General features: G+C 36.1%; 1 protein-coding gene across 3 annotated transcripts in view; it reads left to right on the top strand.

Moving 5' to 3' along the window:
- The window catches only part of MOXD1 (monooxygenase DBH like 1), a 103382-nt gene that overhangs the window by 15413 nt on the left and 60111 nt on the right, over positions 1 to 27858 (top strand). The window contains exons 1-5 of one of the 3 annotated variants that reach the window (XM_044004122.1): positions 994 to 1027; positions 3506 to 3602; positions 10351 to 10497; positions 14005 to 14172; positions 14299 to 14382. In XM_044004122.1, coding sequence (XP_043860057.1) covers positions 10420 to 10497; positions 14005 to 14172; positions 14299 to 14382 — 330 coding nt within the window. In that variant the 5' untranslated portion in view covers positions 994 to 1027; positions 3506 to 3602; positions 10351 to 10419. Of the gene's footprint in view, positions 1 to 993; positions 1028 to 3505; positions 3603 to 10350; positions 10498 to 14004; positions 14173 to 14298; positions 14383 to 27858 lie in introns of those variants that run through there. The other 2 variants (XM_044004120.1, XM_044004119.1) reach the window with 2 other exon arrangements.

The following is a 27858-nucleotide window of genomic DNA, read 5'->3' as shown; positions in this document are numbered from 1 at the left end:
CCAGCTTATTTTACAGATGAGGAACTGAGGCAAACAGTGCTAAGTGACTTCCCCAGGTTCATACAGCTAGTAAGTGTCTGAGGTCGGATTTGAACTCAGTAAGATTCTGATTCTAGGCCTGAAACTCTATCCACTGTGCCACCTACCAGCACCAGCAGCAACAAGAAGAACTGGAAACAAAACTGGTGCTTGTCCATCGAGGAATGGTTAAACAAATTGTGGTGTTTGAATGAATATAATGGAATATTACTATGTTGTAAGAAATGACGTATGTGATGAATATAGAGAAGCTTGGAAAAATATATGTGAATCAATGCAAAGTGGAGTAAGTAGAGCCAAGAAAACAATATGCACAATATCTATAACAATTTGAATGGGGAGAACAACTACACACACACACACACACAAATACAAAAGTGAATGCAAAGAGCAAGTATTATTAGAATGGAGATGAGAGGACATTCTCAACCTACCTCTTCTCATGGGAGGTTCATAGGTGTTATACATTGCATGTTTTTTAGACTTTTTCAATGTATTGATCAGTCGTGCTGTTTTTTCTCTTTTTCTTTTGTTTATTTTGTTTTAAAATACTATTTATTATATGTGATTACTCTTGGGGGGGGTGTTAAAGGAGAGATATTAGCCATAATCATGATGATACAAAAGTCAGAAGACATCAATAAAAAAACTTAAAAAAATTAAGCTCCTTGAGTTCATGAACCATCTTTTTTCCCTTGTTATAATTTCAACACTTAGTACAGTGTCTGGCCCATTGTGAACACTTGATAATTTAGAGAGCAGAAATGTATTCTTCCAGGCCTGTTATCTTCTTTGCGGCAAAACTCGTTTTGCCATATATTTATTTGAAGTGAGTCTATTGTCTTCTTTTTGCTCTTAATTAATTTGTTTGTCAACTGACTGCAATTTTATCATGTCTTTTGATTTTGCTGAGGGGCTTTTGGTCCCTGAGGACTTTTGCCAGGGAGAAGGACTGGACCTGTGATTTCACTAATAGAGGGAACTCTGGGTGAGGAAACTCCTACTAATGTAGGTTTTACATTCTCCAGAATTTATAATCTTAGAGAATTGACAAGGGCATGGAGAAGTTAATTTGTCCAGAATCACAGTCAGTACATAGCAAAAGACCAAATTTGAACAGAGGAGTCTTCTTGGCTCTGAGGCCAACTCTCTCTCTATCCACTATGCCATCCTGATTCTCATGAGTGCTTCTTGTTGGGGAGAGTTAATTTATTTAAAGATCTTTTTCAAAATAGGACGACACAATCTACATTACTGCTTTTAATTGGATATTAGTATATTCTTGCCAGTCCTTAACAAGAGAGAAAGAAAAAGAAGTTTATAGAAGTTGATGCTTAGGCAGAAATTCAATTATCTAATTGGATTTAGCCTCCTTGTGTCTCCTCTCTGATGATCTTTAGATGCCTTTTGATTTTTTTTTCTCTGACTGCTTGGATCTCTCGATTAGTTTTAGTTTTGAATTTGTTCCATCTGATTGATTCCCTCATGACACAGTTCAGACCAGTTACTCTCAAGGAATGGAATTGTGAGGAAAGGGACATGTGTAATTTTGGAACATGTGTCAGTTGCAGGGGTGGGGCAGGTCTGGGTGAAGTGCTGTAATGGAGTCTACCTGAGTGTGAAGGGGCTCAAAGTCATGGGAAAGGAATTAAGAAAGAGATGAAGGAAATGTTAAAGACAAATTTCACCAATTACAAAATGTTGCCTTAGCTTGATCTTATGGCTTGGAAAGGGAGAAGAAACTCTTTTCCTTTTCCTTACATCTTGCCTCTCTTTTTCTTTTTCTTGCTCCCAGGTCCCATACCTCCCTCCCCCCAAAGTTCCCTGTTCATATTATACAGAACATAGACTGGTAATTTTAATATAATACTATTATTTAAGACACATGATAAGCCAGGTGGTTGTTTTAAGGAACCCAAAGACCTGGGTTTTTGGAGTATAGGAAGCTAAAGACCAATTGTGACATGATTCGTAAAGTAAAATATGTTTTAGATAATAATTAACTGACTATAAAACAGGGGGAAGGTAGGTGGCATAGTGGATAAAACATCAGACCTGGATTCAGGAGTACTTGAGTTCAAATCCAGCCTCAGACACTTGACACTTACTAGCTGTGTGACCCTGGGCAAGTAACTTAACCCTCATTGCCCCACCCAAAACCCAAAACCAAACCCCCCAAAAAACCTAACTATAAAACAAACTTTTGGAACTCAACCCATTCATTCATAAGGAACTCTCTCTCTCTCTCTCTCTCTCTCTCTCTCTTTCCACGCACACACACAGACATACACAGACACACGTCTCCTAGTTGGAAAAAAAAAGTAGGGCAGAATATATGTATATATACACACATACATACACACACATGCATATACACATATTCTGCCCTATTTTTTTTAGCTAGGAAAAATTTCTGCTCTATCTAGTAAGAAGTCTAAGGCAGGATTAAGTTGCAATGATTGCAAAGGGAAGGAAAGGCTAAGTCATTGTGATGTATTAAAGTGTGAGATGACTTTAAGATCTGTAACTCTTTGTGTTCAACTTCTATATTTCATGCTTCTTTGAAGCAGGAACATAGACTGTGATACATTGCTGGGAAATTATTGAAGAGGCAGTGTGATGAGGGAGAAAGAATACTTGTGCATGGCATCAGATGATTTGAATTCAAATCTTGGTGTTATGCTGTGTTCTTTCAATTTTGGGCAAACCACTTAAATATTGTTTTTTTAAGAGATAAAGAGATTTCTAAAAAGAAGGGGCTGGAAGAGATAATGTATTGTGCCTCTCACAGTTCGATGTAGAGCAGTGTTTTAACATGACAGAATACAACAGTGGGGATAAATTTTAAGGTGACAAAACAAAGCACTAAATCTGAAAGTGTTAAAGAGGATCCTTGTAAGACTTAATGAAACCCAAAGAAAGGGAGGGAAAACTGCTTCAAGTAAGGTAACATGTGGCAGTGAACTGCCAGTTACTGAGTTCTAAGAACAAGCATAAGGGAACTGCTTAACTGAATTGAATAAGATGAGTAGTCTTAAGGCATATTTCTCAACTTGTCCACTTAACAAAAACAACAAAATCACTGTTTGGTTAAGGCTAAAATCCAATTTTAGCCTGAGTGTGGCCTTTAAAGGGACTGACCTCTGGACCCATTTCAGTGAATTTTTCAATTTGCATCTGAATGTTTCATGTCTTATGGAAATATCCAGGGTTCATGGGAAAAGTCTGAAATAGTGTCTACAATAATCATCAAATTGTTTGAAAACAAGATAAACACGGAATTTATTATTTGGTGCTTTGTTTTACAAAATGTTTAAATCTAACTTAACTTGATAAACTTATTTCCATTAAATATCGAGGAATCAGCCATTTTTAGTAACAATCCTTTTCTTTGGACTCCCATTGCTCCTGATTGATGGTTAAGCAATTATAGTGCTTTTCAAATAATTGACTTCTGTCTTTTTAGATGCTGAGCTCTCAGCTGTTTGCAGAGAGTGAACTGAGGAGGACTCTTCAACCAGACCAGTCAAGCACTACCCTCCATTCTAGACAAAGAATCCTTTGTAGGTCACATTACAGAAAACTCTTACAGTGAATACTCAACTTCAATAAATGCTTTATTTGATCATTATAGGTACTTAAGTTCTTAGGAACAGAGTAGACAATGACAGGATCCTAGAAATCCTAGAAAAAAACTAAGCAGAAATCATATGGTTTCATCCTGATTGAGAATGGTAAAGCTAATAAAACCATCATGTGACTGTTTAGACCTATCTCCCAACTGTTCATATTTTGGATATTTGGATTTTATTTGGATCATTGAAAGAGGAATTTAGAACTAATTGACTATATGAAATTGGGTAAATCACTTTACCTCCATAGGCTTCAGATTCCTAATTTTTAAAATGAGAGGGTTGGAATATGAACTTTTAAGTCTCTTCTTGTTCTGAGAGTCCATAAATCATAGCCAGAGTAGTCTCAATGAGCTGCTCATTTGGGGTCCTAAAGACAAAAAATCTTAAAGTATTTTAAAGTCAAATTCATGGAAGATGGAACTACTGAACAAATCATTAAGGATGAGAGTATCTGGATTTAGCTTAATACTTTTTTTAGCATCAGAGATTTGGATGCAGGTATAGATGATATGCTTATGGTATACTTACTATCTTTGTAGGTGACAGACAGCTAAGAGTAGAATTAACAACCTTTGAAGGCAGGGACCATTTGTTTTTGTTTCTCCAACATCTAGCAGACTAGCTTATATAGTAGGCATTTAATAAATGTCCATTCAGTTGAATTGAATTATTAGAAAATAGAATTGGAATCCAAAAAGATCTTGAAAGGTGGAAGCCATGGTGGAAGCTGAAGTTAACAAGTTTAAATTTAATAAGAGTAAATTAACTTCATGAAAGGTAGCTTGGCGTAGGCAGTAGGCCTCAAGATCAACACCTGGGCTCACTACTTTCTCTGATGTATATTGCCTGTATGATATTGGGCAAGTCACAGAATATTAGAAATGGAAGTATCTCTTAAGTAACTTAGATACTCATCTAGAAGCCCATCTAAAACATTTGTGACCATTCATCCTGTACTTGAAGACCTCAAATAATGATGGAAAAATGACCACTACCACACTAAATCATTTCTCTCTGAATAATCCTGTTCATTTATCACCAAAATTTATTTCTTCCTTTCATCTTTTTTCCCTTGGAAAGATTTAATTTACTATCATCAGGGTTTTGTTATTGCTATTATTTACTAACTAGTGTATGCATTATTTTAGGCCAGTGATTTGTTTTCTTGATTCTTCAGACTTAAGAAAGTGTTAGAAAAAAAATGCTATACTGCTGACTGAACTTAAAAGTTTTTCATACTTTTTTGTTGCCAAAACATAACATACTTGTACCTCTATATAGCTGTTATTTACCAATTAATTAATAAAACAAAACTATGTATTTTACTCTGATACAATATAGAGAGAATAAGGAAATTCATGATAGGCAGGCAGAATTTAACACAGAATGATAGTATTTTTGTTGTTGGAAGTTATGAAATAAGGGATGTGAAACAAGGGCAGAGGGTGAAGGCCTTGCAAGCTACCCTTGGTTTGTGTTTTCCCCCAGCTTATTTGCATTCTAATAAAGGAATACTTTGGAATAGAGGCAATGTGCCTTATTAGAGCCTCTATTCTTTTTTTCTTAATTCGGAGGAAGTAGAATCTCTGACATAGGATTTTGTGGACACATATTCACCCTCAGGGATTAAAAAAATAAATTTTCTAAGTCAGAAAATTGCCTGGAATCAAACCTCTGAAGTTAGTGTTAGAAGAAAAGTAAAGACAGATTTAATCATAGCCTGGAACATTCTGCTGTCATTTGTTGGTTTTTTCGTCATTGGTGATAACCGATAGTTTTTGACTATGCCCTAAAACAGCCATATTCCTCTCTGCTTGCACGACTATTTTCCAACCACTGTGCCCTGATTGAATAGAACAGCAGATATCCTGAAGAAGATAGACACTTGAAGTCTAGCAGATAGTAGTAGAAAGCAGTCAGGTGTCCCTGAGACATGTGGAAACATCCAAAAGAGATAAAAATTAAAGAGCATGGGAAGTCTCTCCTAGCAAAAACAGTGTACTCCCATGGAGAGCATGTAATGGCATTATTAGTTGACAGTGGCATCTCTGAATAATTGGAGGTCTGAGTTGCCCTAGTAATGTGTGTGCCCTGGTCACACCTACCACTCTGTATGTGCCCTCCACATATAACCTGACCACATAAGTTTCTCTATATGGGTATTCCATTCAATGGTGGTGTAGTAAGCTATGGTATATTACGTACCATATTTGCATGAGTAAAGGGCTTTCCCCCCCACTTTACTTGCTGTTTAATTAAACATCTTTGACTCTGAAATGTGTCTAGTTATCTGGTAAAAGTAAATTCATTGGTGGGGATTCTTGAACTATTGTTTGAATGGTTACTGAGCCACAGACTTAGTAAAACATTGTGGGTTTTGTGGGGAGCTATGGAGAGGGCAAATGAGTCATGTATTTTATTTCTGTTTAATTTGTCTATACAGTTCTCTTCATTTTTTCCAATTATTTTTGTTATTCTGAACTTATTATCAATAGTAAGAAATGAACATTTCCATATTCACAGAACAGTAAAAGAGAATTTTATGTGAAACTACATATCTTTATTGCATACCGCTTTCATTTTTAAAAAGAATGTAAAAAATTTATCAGGGCTATTTCAAAGATGTCCTGCTTGTTTGTCCATCCTCCTCCTGTTCTCATCTGTGCTCTTTAAAATGCTAAACTGATCCTCTTTAATTTTTTTCTTATCTCTGCTCCCATTCTTCTTTCCCAAATCCCTCATAACCATACTTTAAATAAATCCTTCTTTATGATAATAAGCATGGTCAAGCAAAACAAACCCACATATTTTCCATGCCCAAATATGTATATCTCAATCTGCTCTCCATGGCCCCTGCTTTTCTGTTAGGTGGTGAGTAACACACCTCATCATCAGTTCTCTGGAGTAGTAACTGGTCATTGCATTGATCAGAGACTTTCTAAGCTGGTTTTCTTTAGCTACACTGCCAAAAAAAAATGCTACCTTTCTATCATGTCTTCTTTTCCTGGGAAACTCATCCCTGGTCTCATCATCCTGTAAGACTGAATCTGACTGAAGCTCACATTTCATCCTTTGTCCCTCTGATAGGACCCTGTTCTTGGAGGGCAGGGTCATGGGCTTCAGGGCCTGTGTTTAAAGAGGGGCTCATCACAGTTTTTCTCCTTACTGGCTGCTCTGCTTTGGGATTTCTCTAGAACTTTCCATCATCCCCCTGGTTTTAGGTACCATCTCCCAAATCCCTGCTTTTCAGCTTCTTTTTGTGTGTTGTCCTCTCCCATTAGATCATAAGCTTCCTGAAGGCAGGATCTTTGTTTTTACTTTGTATTTGTGTTTGTAGCACAATAACTAGCACATAGTAGTCATGGAATAATTTTTTCCAGACTGATTGATTGACTTGACCATGTCATAGTTATTGTAGAAGTTATTTTTCTGGTCCTGCTTAATTCATTCTGCATCAAATAATATAATCTTCCCAAATTTCTCTCAATCCATTCCACTTGTCATTTCTTAGAGCATATTCTATTCCATTCATATGCCAAAATTTGCTTAGTTATTTGATAAATACATACTTTGTTTCCAATGCTTTTGCATAACAAAAATTTCTGCTATAAATAAATTTGTACATAGGTCCTTATTCTCTTAGAGTACTTTGCAGTATATGCTTAGTAGTGGTGGTGGTGGTTGTTATTGTTCATCTTTAATTTTCAGAGAAGACATATGCTATCACGAAGGTGATGTCTTGATTTGCTTGCGAATTGGATTTAAGTGAGGCAGAGTTGTGTCACTCTCTCTTCCAGAGTCACACATGTTCAGATGACTGGCAATGGTTTGGGATGCAGTGGATAATCTTGGTGTCTTCGATATCTGACTGAGTTTTAAGCACTCCATAGCACCTGCTTCAGATGCCTTCATGGCTATTGGAACAAATTGTTTTCATCTGTAAATTCCTTCAAGAAAGTCTTCACATGCTTGGGGTAGAGAGGAGAATAATTACTCCAAGCATGTGAAGACTAGTAGCGGTATCACTGGGCCAAATAATATGCATGATTAAGTGAATTTTGAGGGTATATTTCCACAACACTTTCCATAACGTCAGGACTAAGACACTGTTCTACCAACAGTGCATTAATGTGTCTGTTAATTCTCAGCACTTCAAACAGTTGTCATTTTCCTTTTTTTTTTTTTTTGGTCAACTTTATCTGACGAGTGGAAGGCAGGGCTCAGGTTGTTTTGATTTGATTGTTCCATATACATTTTATATATAATTTTTGTGGGGCAATGAGGGTTAAGTGACTTGCCCAAGGTCACACAGCTAGTAAGTGTCAAGTGTCTGAGGCCGGATTTCAACTCAGGTCCTCCTGAATCTGGGGCCCGTGCTTTATCCACTGTGCCACCTAGCTGCCCCTATATACATTTTAAAACATGCCCATGAATAGGGTTGATGAAGGCACCATGCTTTATACAGGTTCTGTTCAGGAGAAGCAATGTAAGTTCTCAGTAAAATAAAGAGGAAATGTAGTATAATGTAATGACCACTACATTTTGGGTCAAAGACTCTGTGCCAAGAAGACCTGAGTTCAAATCCTGATTTTGCTGTGTAATCCTAAGGAAGTCTCTTACCTTTCTTAGCCTTAGTTCCTCATCTGTAGAGTGAAGTGGTTAGGCTAGATGGTTTCAATGTTCTGTTAGAATTTGTAGTTCTAACTTTATAACCCTATGATACATATGTGAATGCTAGCTTACTTACAGTGTGAATGTGAACAAGTCAAGAAACCTCTTAGGATTTTACTTTCCTCATCTGTAAAAATAAGTTGGACTGGGGGCAGCTAGGTGGCGCAGTGGATACAGCACCAGCCTTGGAGTCAGGAGGACCTGAGTTCAAATCCGACTTCAGACACTTAACACTTACTAGCTGTGTGACCCTGGGCAAGTCATTTAACCCCAACTGCCTCACTTAAAAAAAAAAAAAGAAAAAAGAAAAAAAAATAAGTTGGACTAAATGGTTCCTAATATCCCTTTATATGAAAATATTCTATAATATGAACTAGACATAGAACTCAATGCCATCCTGTAAAGGTATCAAAATAGATATTATAACCTTCAGAAGCAGTATAGTAAGAGGACAGAGTACTAAATTTAAATTGTCCTCTGTAGACGTATATTGAAGAGGAGAGAAAAGGAATTTAAAATATCATATGACCACCTTGTTTCAAAATTTAGGAACCATTGCTAGCTACCTGAGCATGATTGTCACAGATTCAAATCCTTTTCCAGTATTTGCATGCATTTCTCAGAGCACCAAGATTACTCAGTGAAATTATTATTAAAAGGTAATTTAAACATTAGTAAAAATGAATGTATTTGTGATCATTTAATACTTAGCTCTCTTGTCTACTTTCCAAATTAGATCTATATAATTTTTTTAGGTAAAAATGTTTTTTTTGGTCACAAATGCAGATTATCATTATTTTTCATAGATTTTGTTATATCTCATAAATCTTGAAAATGATCAATGAACATTAGTTCTAGATGTTTATATCTATGAGCACTGTTGATAGGAGGCATAAAGAAACAGGAATATTTTGCAGAAATATTAAGCCTATAGAAGTGACTAGTTTTAAAAATTGCACATATTGAGGACAGCTAGGTGGTGTGGTAGATAAAGCACTGGCCCTGGATTCAGGAGGACCCGAGTTCAAATCCAGCCTCAGATACTTGACACTGACTAGCTTGTGACCCTGGGCAAGTCACTTAACCCTCATTGGCAAATACTTTGCAAACCTCATAATAACAAATTTCAGGGTACAAAGAAATACTTAGTTCATTGAACTGTGATGTTTAAAATCAAATGTGTCCTTACCTGCCCTCCCCCCCAGTTTTGGGGGGAAACTAGCTAAGATTGACTGAAAATTTCAGCAAGAGTTTAGGCTAAGTATTTATTAAAAAGTAAAGACAACACACAGGGTCCCAAAACACCAGAAAAGTCTATCTACTTTTCTCTCTCTTTTTCTGTCTGCCACAAAACCAAAGTCCTGGACAAAAAGAGGGTGAATCTAGGGAGATAGCCTCACCTCCCTACTTCCTGTTTCCCTCCCCAAAAGGGGAGGCTCTTCAAGCTGATTGGTTGAAGGTGGTCTCCTGTTGATGTTGTAGTCCACAGCCTCTGAGAACAACACCCCACTCAGGGCCAGCCAGATGTGGTCTCAATTTAATCATCCTTAAGTAGGTTCTGGGCATCTGCCAAATCCCATTATTTTATCACAGATCCCTGGTTACTAGAGTATGTTATAAATCTTTGGAGGCAAGGACTCAGTCTTTAGACAGAGTTGTATCTTCTGTGGGAGTGGTGGATGGATAGTTTTCTTTACCGTTCTGTTCCTCAGTGGTACATGGGAAAGAGGATTGTTTAAGAATAATGAAATTTTGGTTTTAATATGGGTTTTACTACTTACTGTGTAGCTGTTCGACCTTGGAACCTCTTTCTGACTTAGTTTCCTTTTCTGTGTGAAGATGATCTCTAAAGTCACATTCTCTGATTATGCCACAGAAGGGGCCAGGAGAGAAAGTTCATTGGAAGATTTTGCTAATAACCAAAGTTAGATTTCTTGCATTCAGTTTATTTCTGAGGTCACAACAATCAGATTTTAATTTTTTCCCTTTTCTATATTTTCTGCAGGATTATTTCACACATATAAATAGAGAATTAAAGAAGGATCCTCAACAGGATTACCATCTAGAATATGCCATGCAAAACAGTACACATACCATAATTGAATTTACCAGGGAGCTACATACTTGTGACATAAATGATAAAACCATAACGGTAAGAAAGTTTAGATCTGAATTTATGTATAAATATGCTCATCATTGAAATGAATTTTATGTTGTAGTTGGAAGCACCAATCTCTTCATATCAATTTTGAAGACAAAGTTATACTCAGTTTATATATATATATATATATATATATATATGAGCTTTAAAAAATAAATATTCACAGACTGAAGCATGTTATTTTTCACTTTCATTTTTTCTTTTTATTCAAGTTTTCTTATATGAAAGGACTAATATGGTAATGTTTTACATAACTGTACATGTATAACCTATATCCAATTCCTTACCACCTCAGGGAAGGAAATGGGAAGGAGGGAAAGAGGGATACAATTTGGAACTCAAAACTTTACATTAAAATGTTCATTATTAAAAATAAATATTTTATGGAATTTGGTGTCACCACCTGATTTAATATATTTCAGCTGGAAGATAGTATTATAGCAATGACGAGCAATAATTAAGAAAAATAGCGGAAATAAATTTACTTGTTACATGAATATAAAACCAATTTCAGCTTTCATTTTATTTTTAAATGAATTATACATTAGGCTTCAAATAATGAAATCTTAGAGTATAGTTACTACTCTATACATTTTTTTAAAGAATTATAAAACTGAGAGTCAACTTTTTATCTGTGGAACATCTGTGTTTTCAGTTTTCTTCTAATGGATATAATAATATTGTACAAATTTAGAAATCAACTTGAAAACATCTGAGAATCTTTCAACAGGAGAGGCATTTCTTTTTCTGAGTATGTTTTAGAGGCATTTCTTAAGAGAAAATATCAAAATATGTATTATGCTTCAAACCTATTATGATACAGTCTGTGAAAGCTGAAATTTTAGTATACCTTTCTGTGGTTTAAAATAGATAAAGGACTGGAGTTTCAGAGGCAATGAAATAGGTAAGATAAAAAATGTAATATTTCACAAATCTGTTATTACTGTCATTATTGTTATATTGATACTGAAATTGACTTCATTAACATAAATCAAAGCCCCTCCAAGTGTCAGTAGAAGGTCTTCATGAGTTGTGGCCAAAACATAATTATCACCTGGTAGCCACATTTCTGGTTACAAATACCTCAACATTTAGCTAGGCTAGTCCTGGACACATGGTTCATTGAAAGGTCGTTAGTGGAAATCTTAGCTTGATAAGACTTGCAATACCTCAATTTATCCCAGCATATCTTTCAAGAATCAAGGATGACCTGCATGCATAAAAAAGCATAGAAATAGAATTTCTGTAGGAAAAGATAGAATTATCACATTATTAAATAGGGGGTTCTTTTAAAAGGATTTATAGTTAAATTGATTTATAGCTACTTTTTTTTTAACTTCGTCTTATGATAATGAAACATTAATTCAAAAAAAGTATACTGGGTTCCATATCATTAAAAAGAAGGAAATCATTTAAACCCTGTGAAGATGTGCAATTGAAATACTTAGATTCTTAAACTTTTTTATGTGTATTGAAGTACATATCAGAATAGTAAACAAAAAAACCCAACAAGGTCACAGTCCAACGTTTAAGAATCTTTGACTTCAAAGATAAGTTAGGTGACACTTTAGAAAATATGACATGGTATATTGGAATTAATTCCATCCCTATATGGATTCTTTAAAGATCATTGATTTCATTGGTTTGGGTACTCCCTCTACCACTGCTGATAATAATCCATCTACAAATTTTTAAGAGCTGCTTTGCTCCCCCAAATTCATCAACCTGAGGCAATTCTGGTAATGAATCCCTAATACCTATATTGAAGAACAATTTTTTTTCATTTAGTAAATGAAAATATTAAAATGATAATTATGTATTGAAATAACTCTGATTACAGACATGATTAAGAGTGGATAAAAATGGAACCAAAAATACATGCATGGTCAGTATTACTTTCATGAACAACAGATTTCAATCATTGTTTAATATTGAAATAATAGTCATAATAATTTTATTTGTTAGGGAAGGAATACAGTTAAATTTTTAAAGGAAAAAAACTTTAATTTTGTATTTCCTTTCAAAGTTGTTATGACAAAGCAGCTGGCAGTAGTAATATAACTGTGTGTGTGTGGTCTGAGCACTTGCTTTTTATCTTTGTCCAGCCTTGCTGGTTCAAAACAGGATACTTATTTGACCTTACTGGACTCTCTCAAGTCAACAAATGTTCAAAGTGATAGAATTTCCTTTATTACAAAAATAATCACACATATTTGTTATTGTTGTCTAATCATTTTTCAGTCATGTCTAACTTTTCATGACACCATTTAGGGTTTTCTTGAAGAGATATGGATATAGTTTGCCATTTCCTTCTCTAGCTTTTTTAACAGATGAGGAAATTGAAGCAAAAAGACTTGTGACTTGCCCACGGTCACACAACTATAAGTATCTGAGGTAAAATTTGAACTCAGGAAGATGAGTCTTCCTGACTCCAGGCCTGGAACTCTATCCAATGCACCATCTAGCAGCCATCAATAAATCAATATCTCATTTATGGCTCCATTTGTATTCTATCAATGAGTAGTTTGTATATTTAGGAACCTAACTAGAACTTCAGTGATGGGTGGTTTACTAACTACTTGGATTTTGTTTGTGACGACAGATAGAAGTACTGAAATGAAATGTAATTTTGATGTTTTTCTCCCCAAAACAACCAATTACACATGGTATTGGGCAAAAAATGTGATTTGTCTTCCCAACTCGAATATTTTGTATGCACACCATTTGTATGGTAGTTATACCAAAATTATCTAGTTTTGTCTTTTTCATAAAACCAAAGACATGGGAGTAATTGCTCTAGCATTCTATTTTGGGATTAATTGTATAATCTTTCAAGAAGCAGTGGGTAAAGATCTGGTCTGGAAGCCAGGAAGACTTGAGTTCAATTTCCACCTTTGATACATACTGGCTATATGACCCTGGGCAAGTTATTTGACCTCTCACTGTCATATACAACTCTCCAAGACTAAGATTTTATTAAAACAAGCATTTTATTTTTTCTCATACCACCTCCACCTCATTCAGAAAAGAAAAGAAAAACAAATTCCATGGAATAAATATGCATAGTCAAGCAAAACAATTCTCTCACTGGCCTGGTTCAAAAAATATATATGTATGTATGTGTATGTGTGTGTATATATATATATATATATATATATAAATTTATAGTGTGCTTCATCACTGGACCTCTGGAATCATAACTGGTTATGACATTGATCAGAGTACTATTAGCTTTCAAAGTTTTTCATCTTTATAATGTTAATGCTATTGCATAAATTATTTTCCTGGTTCTACTTATTTCATTCATCATCAGTTTATAAAGGTCTTCAAAATTGTTTACTTTTGTAATATTGATATCATGATATAAAATACTCTTTTGCCCTTATTTACTTACATATCCTATTTTGCAAACACTTTTGGCTTGTTTATTAAATCAGCAAGGCTGTAAGGAAAGGATTTGTCCAAAACTCATTTTCATAAGATGGTCTTTTCATTTAGGAAAGCACAGTGAGAGTGATATGGGCCTATCACGATGAAGACATTGGTGAATCAGGTCCTAAATACCATGGATCTAATCGGGGAACCAAGAGTTTGAAATTGTTGAATCCGGAGAAAACCAACATTTTGCCCACAGACTTACCATATTTTGAGTTGAGAAATAAAAACGTAAGTCTCTTTGGGGTCATATATTACTTTGAGATGAAAATTTTAGTGAAATGAAGCACATTTCCTAAACCTTTATATGGGAAAGTTGCCTGACTCTCATATTTCCCTTCCCTTCTATTAAGACAGGTGCCGATTCCAAATAAAGGAACGACATATTGGTGCCAAATGTTTAAGATACCTGTATTCCGGGAAAAGCATCATGTGATTAAGGTAGGGGACCTACTCAAGATTAAATTTGGTCTGTCGACATGTGACGATTTTCTGTCTCTAAGCAAGTATCATGGATTCACGTATTTCAAGTTAGAAAGGACATTAGAGGTCATCTGGCCTAACTTTCTTGTTCTCTAGGTGAGGAAACTGAGGCCTAGGTAGCTTAAATGACTTGTCTGAGATTGCACAGGTGAGAGATGGCAGAGCCATGCATCTAGGTTTTCTGACTCCATACCTAATGTCCTTTTCACTCTACCAAATAAACAGAAAAGAGATTTTAGTTTGTTATACCTGGGGGAAATCATGTGGACTTTGAATCGTGGATCAGTGTAAAAAATAGAACTAGTTTGGCCAAATAACCACTGGCTTAAGTTGCAACAAATGTTGTAGATTTCAGAAAATACTATCACTTTAAATGTAATATTTCCATCTCTATAAAATCTTGGTTTTACATACCAGACATAAAAAGGTGTCCAAGGGGGGCAGCTAGGTGGTGCAGTGGATAAAGCACTGGCCCCGGATTCAGGAGGATCTGAGTTCAGATCCAGCCTCAGACACTTGACATTTACTAGCTGTTCACGTGACCCTGGGCAAGTCACTTAACCCCCATTGCCCTACAAAAAAAAACAGAACAAAAACAAACAAAAAAAGTTGTCCAAGGAAGAAGAGTAGTAGTTACAGTGCCTATGTGTTTATGTGTATGTGCATACATGTTTTGTTTTGAATAATGGAAAGTAAACCATTTTATCAGGAGAAATAGCAATGACATCAACTTGAAGTAGAACATTGATATTTCCTGGTACATTCCTCCCAAGAGAGTAGCAGCTAAGTGAACAATCATTTAACAAAACTGCTTAAGCCCCTACTGTGTCTAGCATGGTGTCTACCAAGGAGCCTATTAAAAAACGTAACTTTCAAATAATACACATACACATACATGTTAGAAAGAAAGCTTTGCAAAGCTTAAAGAGCTTTATAAATGTTTGCTACTATTAGTTATCTTTCTCATTATTATTATTAAGACATGACTTTTGTTCTCAAACAATCTATAATGTAGGTGGGAAAGAAAATTAACACCTGTGAATAGCAATGAAGTATAGAATATAATTAAGTAAAAACTTTTGTGTTTCATCCTGTTTCCCTCTGTCAACACCCCCACCCCATCCAATCAGTTGTCAAATCCTACCTTTTCTACTTTCATAACATCACTTCCTATCTACTCCCTTCTCTCCTCTGAAACTACAACCATCCTGGTGTAAACTCTCATTATTTCTTGCCTGGACTATTGCTATAGCTTGCTATTTGGTCTCCCAGCCTCATTTCTTCCCATTACAATTTATTTTCCACTTAGCTATCAAATTGATCTTTCTAAAGCACATGCTTAAGCATGTCTCTCCTATATTCAATAAACTTCATTGTCTCCATATTACTTCTGGGGCTAGATAGAAAATTCTGATTTTTAAAGCCTTTTGTAGCCTGGATTCTTCCTAAATTTCTAATCTTTTTATACCTTATTTCCCTCCACCTACTCTGTGATCCAGTGACCCTGGCCTCCTTATTGTTCTTTAAACATGACTTTTCCAGAGTTGAACAGAAGGGTTAAGCCCTTTCTCAAGGCTTGAATTGGAAGGGATCAGAGAAATCATCTAGTTAAAACCAATTTACAGATAAAAAAAACTGAAGCACTGAAATGTGGTGGCCCAAGGTCATATGTCTAGCAAATAGTGGGACTTTTATTCTGTCCATTACTTTTTACACCTCAGCTGATTTATCTACTATTGGAAATGGCATTCTCTTTTTTTCAATAATTAGTGAATATGATATGTGAGCACTAGGGATACAAATGAGTACATCTTGCCTTCAGGAGGCTTAAGAATCCTTTTCAGGAAACCATTTATTTTATTCAATTCAATTCAAGAATACTTTTATTATATGCCTACTAAGTACAGTGTATAGCTCTGCAATGGATCTTTTCTCTATCTGGTCTCATTACAACTACTAAGTTACCTTTTCTTTGTTGGAGAAAGAAAAAAATAGGGATCTTATGCAATTTGCTAGTTGCTTAATTTTGGAAAGGGCACTTGCAGAATTGAGTCCTAATTTTAGGAAAGGAAACATGAGAGATTTGAGATAGTGTTCCATGGAAGGTGAAATATGTCATTATAATTGCATACAATAGTTATAGTGTGGCATGATTAAAAAGAACTCTAGTTATAGTCAGAAGACTTGAATTTGATTCCTGATTCTGCCACTTACTACTTGGATGCCTGTGAAAAAAAGTGACAACCTCTATTAGTCTCAGATTCTTCATCTGTAAATTAAGAATAAGAAAATTTTGCACTACTTACCATAAAGAGTTTTATAATAAAAAGTGGTTTGTAATTTGTAAGAGTTGTAATAAAAATGGTTTGTCATTTGCTACATAGAAATATAATGCCATCATCACCACCACCATGACAATCATGATTGACATCTGTGATCTTGAGGGATTCATTGTACTATTTTCATTGCAATAGAGCAGAGTACATTACTTACCACCAAGTTAGATTTTATTGTGTCTTTATATTTCCACAAGTTATACAAATGTGGACTGTTTAACTTGACAGAATGTCTCTCAGGAAAAGAAAATGTAAGTAGATTTATTGGTAATATCACCAAAATCAGATATCCATGAAATGTCTATAAAACCAGGGAATTGAATAGCCATGAAATACCACTCATGTAGATCTGTTTTCATGTACCATACCCATATTGTTTTTAATATCAACACGTCAAAAAGAAATTCTAGCCCAGTTTTTCCATTGCATGAGTCACTTCCATTTTAAACATGATATTTTCTACTGAATTGTCCAACATTAGCACACTTTTGTGTTTCTGAAAGTCAGCTAGGGTTAGTATTTTTCTATTTCAAGGAATATCGTAAACCCTCAGCGTTCAAGTTTGCAAGTTGTGGGAGATTTTGCTCTCCCAGTGTCAGACAAAGTACATCCTGAATTACATCATTCTTGACAGCTGGTGGAATCATCTCTTTGTGAATCTCTTTCCTTTTTTTTTTTTTTGCGTGAGTTTTTTTCCGCCGCGCCCCGCCCCCCCCAAGGTATTTTACTTTTTCCCTTACAGATATCACATTTATATTCTAAGCATTGCATGCGGCTAGTGACATGATCTTGAAGCTGAGATATCTTGGGTTCAAGTCTTGCCTCTCATGTAGACTGACTGATTCTGGGCTGGTTTCGTTTTTTAGTCAACTTTCTAAAACACTATGTTGTGAAGATCTGCATTGATACAGGTGGTTTTATCATTGTTGAGTTCCTTCTTCCAATGAAATCACAAATCCAATGCTTATCCATACTATGTTCATCAAGTTGAATTCTTCCAGCTATTATATTTTTTTGTTTCCTGTTGTTTTCTATTATTTTGAGACAACCTGGAAGAGTAATAAAAGGACTTGACTTAAAATTAGGAGATCTAAGTTTCTAGTCTGCCTCCCCCACCCCTGCTGCTAATTAGCTGTAGAAAAGTGATTTATCATTTCTAATCCTGAGGTTTCTCATCTGTTAAATGAAAATGTTGGCTTAGATTATCTTTAAGGCATTTTTTTATTTCTAGTGGCCTTTGAGTTTATTTTTTTCATGTTTGTATGTTTGGTCTCTTCCGATTTCCAAAAAATTATAAACTGTCTAAAGTTTAGTATATTTGTCAGGGCTTCCTGAATGTTAACATCCAGGCTCATGAAATCTCTGTCATGGGAATGCCTATCATGACAAACTAGGGAGAGGCTCAGAAGGTGTTGTCAAGGATGTGCTTGTCATTGACCTTGTGATAGGTAGTCATCATCGTCCCGCTCACTAGTGTACTATGAGCCTAAGACTTAGGGCAACTTAGAGAGCAGCTTAATGCAAAAGATTTTTTCTTTCCAAGGAAATTAACAACCCAGGGAAATGCTTTTTCCTATTTTCATTCACTCTGCAGAAATGAAATTTCCTTACATCTTTGCTTTCCTAACTGCATTGCCTCTTAATTTAACTTAATTTAATATAAAGATATTCTTTTTGCTACTTATACTTCATAAGTTGGATCTTTATTCCAGTATTCAAAATCTCTTATTTCTCACTACCATGGAAATTCTTCATACTGAAGTATTTTAATACTACTTCTAACACCTGTGCTGTTGTTTTGTCATGACATTTAAAAAGCAAATAATTCTGGACATGTTAGAAAAAACACAGTGCTTTATAGAAACAGAACCTCTTAATCCTCTTCTTTGGAGAAGCTAAGCTATATCTTGACTTATTTTGACCCTTGCTCTGGAGAGAAGTCCTTCTTCTTCTTCCTCTTCCTCTTTTTCCTCGTCGTCCTCCTCTTCCTCTTCCTCCTCCTCCTCCTCTTCTTCTCTCCTCTTCCTCTCCTCCTCTGTTTCTGTCTGTCTGTCTCCTTCTCCTTCCTCTCCTCCATCTCTGTCTCCTCTTCCTCCTTCTTCTCTTCCTCCTCCTCCTCCTTTTTCAGATTTTCCTCCTCCTCTTTTCAAAGACAGCATATCCCACTGTTGGGCTTTACTTGTTAGTTTTTTATTTCTTCACATTAATCCTAAATTTCCCTCTCTGCAACTTCCACCCTTTACTATTAATTCTGTCTCCTGGGGCCAAATGGAATATAAAATCCTTCTCCCACATGGCAATCTTTCAAATACTTAGACTGCCATCAAATCACTTGTGTCTTATTTTCTTCAAGATAAACATCATAAATTTCTAAGATAATCCTTATATGGCAAGTGATCAAGGCCCTTCAACATTCTGGTTGTTCCTTTGTATACTCTCATTTATCAACATTGTTCCTAAACTGTGGTCCCTCAAACTGAATATAAGAATCCAGATACAGCTTTAGTACTGTGGGACTATTATCGTTGTATATGGTCTGATGCTCAATATTGCCTTTCTTAATGTAGATAAAAGTTGAATTAACTATATAACATACTTTGTTTTTTTGTTTTGTTTTGTTTTTGTTTTGTTTTTGTAGGGCAATGGGGGTTAAGTGACTTGCCCAGGGTCACACAGCTAGTAAGTGTCAAGTGTCTGAGGCCGGATTTGAACTCAGGTACTCCTGAATCCAGGGCCAGTGCTTTATCCACTGCAGCACCTAGCTGCCCCTATATCACATACTTTGTAGAGCCATATATCTAGAGCTCAAAGGGATCTCGGAGACTATCTTGTCCAATTCTTTCATTTTACTGGTGGAAACTGAGGCCCAGAGAATTTAAATGATTTTTTTGGGAGGGGCAGGCAATGAGGGTTAAGTGACTTGCCCAGTGTCACACAGCTAGTAAGGGTCACGTGTCTGAGGCCAGATTTGAACTTAGATCCTCCTCAATCCAGGGCTGGTACTTTATCTACTGCACTACCTAGCTACCCTTGAATTTAAATGATTTGCCCAAGAGCACATAGGTAGTGAGTGTCAGAAGTAGATTTGTATTGCAGAGTTAGCACTCTTTCTAATTTCTCACTCTGCTTTAATATCAATCATATTGAGTGTGAAGTATACTAAAAACACCTTTTCAGACACGTTGCTGTTTTACTATGGCCTCCACTATCTTGTACCTGTGAAGTTGGTGGTTTTATTTTAGTCCAAATATGACTGCATTTATTTCGTAAATTTCATGTCATTCAATTTGGCCCAATGTTCTCTAGACTGTCAAGACCTTTTTGAATTATGACACATTTGTTCAACATGCTAACTCTTCTTCCAGGTCTGTCATATGCCAACTGGTAATTTGATGAACTTGTTATCTATCTTTTTATCTGAATCACCGACTTTCCAATCTTCATTTCAAGTACTACTCTTTCCTTAGTACCCAGACTCTCTATTGGACCTTGCTAACTGAATATCCCAGAACCATCTCAAACTTAAAATATCTCAGTCAGAACTCATTATTTCTATCAAGGATACCACCATTTTTTCAGTTACCTAGATTCAAAACCCTGGAATCATCCTCAATTCTTCAGCCCTCCCTCACCCCAATCAATTGCTTTTGTCAAGTTTTATCATTATACCTCTACATTTCTCATACCTGTCCTCTTCTCTTTACTCAAATGGATACCACATTAATTCCTAGACAATTGTGGTCAATCCAGTAACTGATTTTCCTTCTTTGTCTCTCCATTCTCCAGTAATCCTTCACACAGCAGAAAAAACAATCTTGAATCACAAGTCTAACCATATCATCTTACTAACACAAAAAGCCCCACTCACTCCCTATTTCCTCTGATAAGATACACATTTCATTGTGTAGAATTTAGACCTCTTGATAATATGACTACAGCCTCTTTTCCTAGAATTATTATACATTTCTTTCCCTCACACACTCTACATATCTGGTAAAATCATCTTCCCCATGTTCCTCATAGACAATGTCCCATCACAAAATGCCTGTGTTTTTGCATGAACTATCTATACCCTATGCCTGGAATGTACTCTTGCCACATCTTTGCACCTCAAAATCCCTAGCTTACTGCCCAAGTAATCTCCTTGAATATGGTTACTGTTTTGTTTCTGCCCTTATACCTCTAGCACCAAGCATAGTACATGGCACATGTAACCTTGAAAAACTCTGACTTTTTTTTTTTAGAGAAATGGGTTTTTTTGGTTGTTGTTAAATTGTTTTTTCAGTTGTGTCCAATTCTTCATGACTCCATTTGGGGTTTTCTTGGCAAAGATACTGAAGTGGTTTGTCATTTCCTTCTCCTAGCTCATTTTACAGATGAGGAAACTGAGGCAGAGTTAAGTGACTTGCTCAGGGTCATATAACTAGTAGGTGTCTGAGGCCAGATTTGAACTCAGATCTTCCTGATTCCAGGCCTAGCACCCTATCTGCTGTGCCAGCTAATTGCACCAGAAAGCATTTAATAATGGTTTATTTATTGATAACAGGAATAATAGTGAATATTTGTATAACACTTTGTTTATGAATTGCTTTATAAGCATTACCTTTTTTGATCCTTACAACAATCCTATGAAGTACATGTTATCATTATCCTCATTTTATAAATGAGGAAACTGAGAGATAGCTAGGTGGTGCACTTACTAGCCATGTGATCTTCAACAAGTCACCTCTTTCTACCTCAGTTGCCTCAACTGTAAAATGCAGCTAATAATAGTATCTATTTGCATAGTTGTGAAGATCAAATGAAATAATATTTGTAAAGCACTTAGCATGATATCTGGCATATAGTAGGTGTCATGTAAATGTTTATTCTCTTCCCCTTCTATTTGCTTATGGCCTGATAGCCAATGAGTAGTGTCTGAAGCACGATCTGAAAAACACTTTACAAGAATTACTTCATTTGATTTGTTTTACAATTTGGATGTGGAATATGGCATATACAGTCAGGCTGAATATGAGCTAGTTTTGCTAAACTTAAACTGATTTTTTTCTCTTTTCATTCTTCATTACAACTGATGACTTTTTAGGTATGGCAAAGGAAGGCATATATTTTGGAATTAAAGTGATATAAAGATAAAATATAGGAACAATTTTTTTTTTTCCTGAAAGAGTACAGAATTGAGTGTGAGAAGATCTGGGCTGCAGGTCTGATTCTACCACTAACTTCCTGAATGGCCTTGATGTACTCGTTTTGCCTCTGGGCCTTAGTTTCCTAATCTACAAAATTGCACATTGGATTTAATAGCTTTTTTTTTTTTTTGGTGAGGCAATTTGGGTTAAGTGACTTGCCCAGGGTCACACAGCTAGTAATTGTTAAGTGTCTGAGGCCGGATTTGAACTCAGGTCCTCCTGAATCCAGGGTCAGTGCTGCTTCCACTGTGCCACCTAGCTGCCCTGATTTAATAACTTCCAAGAGACTTTATAGCTTAAAATTATTCTAGGTTAATTTGGATATTTATATTAAGAAAAAATGGTCTAGGATGATTGTCCAAAACAAAATCTTCAAACAACTAAAAATAATTTCCCACTGAATGATGCTTTGTAATCCTTTTCATAGATAATACTTTGCCAAATATTATTTTGATGTCTGTTTTCATTATAAAATTTTGTACAGTGATTGAAGTCAGATGGCAGTAGACAATATTTCACTGTTAAGGTACTAACATTATTGTATTTTTTGCTAATATTCTTTTTCTAGATTTTTATGACATATGACTTTGAACCAATCTTTAGTTCTGTAAAACAGCACAATTATTCTTTACTTTTTCAAAAAGGTTCCCCCTCTGAAGACCAAAAAATGGGGAATTCCCTTGAAGTATTACAAAATATATTTCTTTCTCAAAAAAAAAAAGTCTGAGTCACATACAACTCTTCAAGAGCACATCTATTGCATAAAGCATGACATTCTTACATTGACATATGGGCTCCAGAATGGATGCTTCTTTCATTCAGTGCCCAATCTTCCTCACTTTAAGCTCCCAGAGACCAGAATATTGCCTTTGTTAAACTAACTCATCACAATCTAATGCACAGTGCTCTGTGTAGAAATGCACGCCTAGTCAATATATTTCATGGTGATCTGAATTGGTTTTGTTTTTTCGTTTTTGTTTTTTTTGGTGAGGCAATTGGGGTTAAGTGACTTGCCCAGAGTCACACACCTAGTAACTGTCAAGTGTCTGAGGCCGGATTTTAACTCGGGTCTTTCTGAATCCAGAAATGTAAAACCCTAAGATATAGTGACAGAGGATACATCTGGTATTTCTTTGTGGGACAAGAATGGCTAGAATACCAGCTGTTCTCTGGACTCACAGCTGAATTTCATCACGGAGCTATAACCTGGTTGGATTTAGTGAAAAGGGGTGATTCTTCTAGGAAGGGGAAGGATTTATGCCCTAGTAAATGTAAGTAATGAAAAGTTAACCCTTTATGTTAATTGTCAGGACCCAAAGGAAAAGTGTTAGTAACTGCTTAGTAAAGACTGCATACTTAGAAGATAAGGGGAATTTGTTTCAAGGTAAAGATAAAAAGAAATACTTTCAACATGGAAATCTCAATAAATAGCACCAAATGTGGTTTCAAATATTAGCCAGAGGTGAAAGATATTGTAAATAACCATTAAGAATCCTATAAACTTTTGCACAAATCTTTTTTTTTTTTTTTTTTGGTGAGGCAATTGGGATAAAGTGACTTGCCCAGGGTCACACAGCTAGTAAGTGTCAAGTGTCTGAGGCAGGATTTGAATTCAGGTCCTCCTGACTCTAGGGCTGGTGCTCTATCCACTGCGCCACCTAGCTGCCCCCATTTTTTTTATTTGTTTGTTTTTTTTGGGGGGGGTTGCACAATTTTTTTTTTTGTTTTGTTTTGTTTTTTTAGTGAGGCAATTGGGGTTAAGTGACTTGCCAAGGGTCACACAGCTAGTAAGTGTTAAGTGTCTGAGGCCGGATTTGAACTCAGGTACTCCTGACTTTAGGGCCGAGGCTCTATCCACTGCGCCACCTAGCTGCCCCCAATTTTGCACAAATCTTAACAGAACTCATGTTCTACCTTAGCTTGATGTAAGCAGCATTGAAATAATATGTAAGAAGCTATTTTCATGCAATTTTGAGTTTGATGTTGGGATTATTAGAGAATCTGAATTTTAAAAAAAACAGTAAGGTTGGGTCATCCAAAGAAGATTTTGGATAAATATGTAACATGAGGATTCACTTACCTAAGTGTTTATTGAGCACTTACTCTGTACTGTGCTCTGGAGATACAAATACAAAGAATGAAAAAATCCCTCTAGTAAGGAACTTTCATTCTAATGAAAGAGAAAATACAAACACACTTTCACAGCAGTCACTCTTCAAGTTGACTTTCAGTGTCCCTAATCACTGGAAGCTATTCATCCATCTATACATCCATTCATTTATGTATTCAAAAATATTTATTGAGAACCTACTATATGGAAAGCTTTCATATCAATTCCACATGCATTTATTAGATATTATGGGACATAAAAAGATGAATAGCATGATCCTACTTCCAAGAATCTTACAGTCTAATAGGGAAGATAAAATATTAAATTAATAAAAACAATTTAATATAGAACCTCACAAGTGAATGAAAAAGAGACAAAGAACCATTTAGAGGAGGGAGGAATAATTTCTAGCTGAGAGCTAGGAAGTATGGATCTGAGAAGACTGGGAGATTTCGAACACTTTGGTTGGGCTTTGAAAGCTGGGTTTTAGTGGATAGAAATGGAATAAAATGAGCAAAGGCTTATGAGTGAGAAAACATGAGAAATGTTGGCCACCATCCTTCTTCGCACCTTTAAGTATCTTTAAAGGTGTGAAGAAAGATGGTGGAAATAGGAATAGGGAAATAAAGGCTATTGAAGATATAAAATGCACAAAACTCCTAACCCTAATGAATTTTCTGTGACTTTATTTAGGGTTTTCCTGCAAGGTCATAGGGGGATAGATGAAAGACCAAGAGAACCAATTTAGATGCTGAGGGTACATAGCAGACAAAGATGGGAAGAAGGCCACTCTACTACTATTAGGTATGATCATACCAGTTAGAAACAATGATTTTCAGTTTTAAAAAAAAAACAACCTGACATTCATTAAAATATGTCCTTATGAAAATAAATAATGAAATGGAAGGAAACAATCATTTCAGTGCCTTCTATATGCTAGGCACTGAGATAAGCACTAATAACCCTGCAAAGTAGTCATTATCATTATCCTTATATTACAATTGAGGAAATTGAGACAGAGGTTAAATGACTTGCCCAATGTCAAACAGATAGTAAGTCACTAAGACAGGATTTGAATTCAAATCTTCCTGACTCTAGGCTCAACACTCTATACACTGTACCACCTTGCTCCCTAGCTAGGTATATGATATATCCTATTTTATCTCTTCACCTGGAAATCGTCTGATAAAACTGCAGTCCTAAACCACATAGAGCATTATTTCATTTGCAAGTATTTTTGAGCAACTACTCTGTGTGGCCGAGAGCTGTGCTGGGTACCCAAGGAGGGGGAGGAGGAGATTTGGTTCAGTTCATAGCTTAGTTGGAGAATCAAAATATACAGGCATGAAGTAATAAAATATGATAGTACAGAATAGAAAATATCTAACTGCTAAACTATTTGGTATAGTTTATCAAGGCAGGAATTCCCAGAAGGCACAAAACAGTATACTTTGGAGGAGGCGGACCTCTGAAACTGAACAGAAGGTAGTCATATGGAAAGGGAGGGCAAGGTTGTGTAGCTACATGTGGTGCTTGGTTATTCTTCATTGATAGTGTTACTGCCAATTGACTTTAGGTGGGATTGCCTATGGTGAGCCATATCCATCTGCTGGTTGGTAAGTATTGAGGCACTCTAAGCACAAAGCTGTATTTTATGAAAATGAAAATGAATGTTCTTAAGACATGGGGGGATGATCACATTCTTACACTTGTTTTCTTCCCCTGAAGGAAATTTGGGTTGTTAAAAAATAATATAAACATTTTGGCTATTTATCATCAAAGCATGACTATGAGATCAGTGAAAAACAGGATGTGTGTATGAACTGAAAAAGATGCCTCCAGCTTTAGTGGGGCGAAAAGTGCTTCAATGACACCCACTGGTCTGTGAGGAAGCCCCATGTTGAGCAAAGAACACTTTCCACTTCAGCAAACATCTGGCCATGCTGGAACTACTTAGCAGCTGCTTCTTAGACTTCAAATTCAAATCTATAGCATAGAAATGTCAGGTTATGAAGTAGAAACCCTGCAAAAAATAAAAATCGTTGTCAGGGTAACTGAGTATTTTTGACCGAGGAATGCTTTAGCAATACCAAAGACTCCAGTGTGGTAAATACAAAGGAACTCCAGTCTCTGACCTTCAGTGTCTAAATAAGGGCACTGATTTTTATCTTGAGCGATACCAGTCAATAGCTGCTTTTATTCTGAGAATTGAACTGGACAGTTTTACTTAATGTTAAAGCCCCATCCAATTACATCATGAGGTCTTTAAAAAAAAGTTCTACATCTTAATTGCCCATGTATGTGTATAGCAATTTAGTTCCTTAAAATAAGACTTGAGGCAGAAGGTTGATCAAGGTTCACAGAGCCCACAGATTGCTATTCAATTCAACAGGAGAACTGAGAAGAGCCTCAAGATGCTAAAACCATGCTATTGACTAGTGTGTTTTGGGCTATGTTTGTAATTGTCATCACCAGTATTTATATGCTGCTTCTAATGTCTTTGGGCTACTTTATGACATTTTTTTTATGATCATTCAACAACAACATCTGATTAAATCATGGGCCTGATACAGACCTACAGAAATTATGCAGTAATTCATCCTCCTACTTTCAAGAAAGAATGAACTGACAACATCCTCCAGAAACATAGTCCTCTAGCATAATCCTAAAAATCTCCAGGGAAAGAGATTTTTGAAATCTCTAAGACATGTAGACATTTATTTTCTTTGTACTTCTCTCTTGAAAAACTGTACCAAATGGTAAGCATTAAATATTGAAGGTTTTATAATGTTGAATTTTATGGGTTCATGCGTGCATAACTTGCCTTCCTAACTAGACCATGAGCTATGTTCACCCACTCCTACCCCATCCTTAGCACCTGCCATAGTGTTCAGTCATTCACAGTAATTGCTCATGAAGAATTTATTGATGAATCAATGCTTTATGTGGTTTAGATCTGTAGTATGAAGGAGGGCAATTTCAGGAAGGGGCAGAATCAGCAAAGACTTCATGTAGCAAGTCACACCTGAATCATACCTTTAATATATCTAGGGATTCTAAGTTATAGGGGAGGAAGGAGTTCAATCCAGGCATCAGGGACAACCTGTGCAAAGAAATGGATAAGAGATGAAATATCATTTACCAGGGCCAGCAAGGGAGCCAATTTGGCTATAATGTAGAGTTTTAGAGTAAGGTAATGTTAGTAAATAAAGATAGATTGGAGAGGAGTGGAGCCGAAATGGCAGAGTAGCAGCAGTAAGTATATCCTAGCACCTCCATCACACCTCTCCTACTAGAAGAAAATGTACCAGACCAACTACTTATTTGGAAATCCAAGAAGAGATCACAATGAGCAATTTTCCATCCAAGTTTGGCTTAGGGAGAGCTGCTGCTCTTTACCCAGTTCTGGGTCACAGATATAGGCTTAACTGAGAAGAGGACCTGCAGCTAGGGATGATGTTCTGAGGTTGGGTGTGATCTTGGGCCCCATGCTATGTACTGATGGAGGAACAACTTCAGAATCAAGCCCAACTGGGTGGCTCTGACTAGGAACAGAGCAAGGCCACAGTTTCAGCTTGTAGCCCAATCTGAAGCCTATAGGAGAATAGCCATGGTAGGAATCCCAGACCAAAGGAAAGCCTACAATTACTCTTAAGTTATAGGGCTTTTGAAGTGGCTTATTGTGGCTGAGGCCAGCAGTAGTCTACTAGAACTTGTAGCTAACAACAGGCTCATAAGAGTGTCATTCAGCTCTAAATTGGGTGAGGAATTTGCTGATCTCAGATCAGAAAGGCAATGG

The sequence above is a fragment of the Dromiciops gliroides genome, chromosome 4, assembly GCF_019393635.1.
Source record: "Dromiciops gliroides isolate mDroGli1 chromosome 4, mDroGli1.pri, whole genome shotgun sequence".
Lineage (NCBI taxonomy): Eukaryota > Metazoa > Chordata > Mammalia > Microbiotheria > Microbiotheriidae > Dromiciops > Dromiciops gliroides.
The sequence above is the reverse complement of the archived record's forward strand: the minus strand, read 5'-3'. Positions and strand labels throughout refer to the sequence as shown.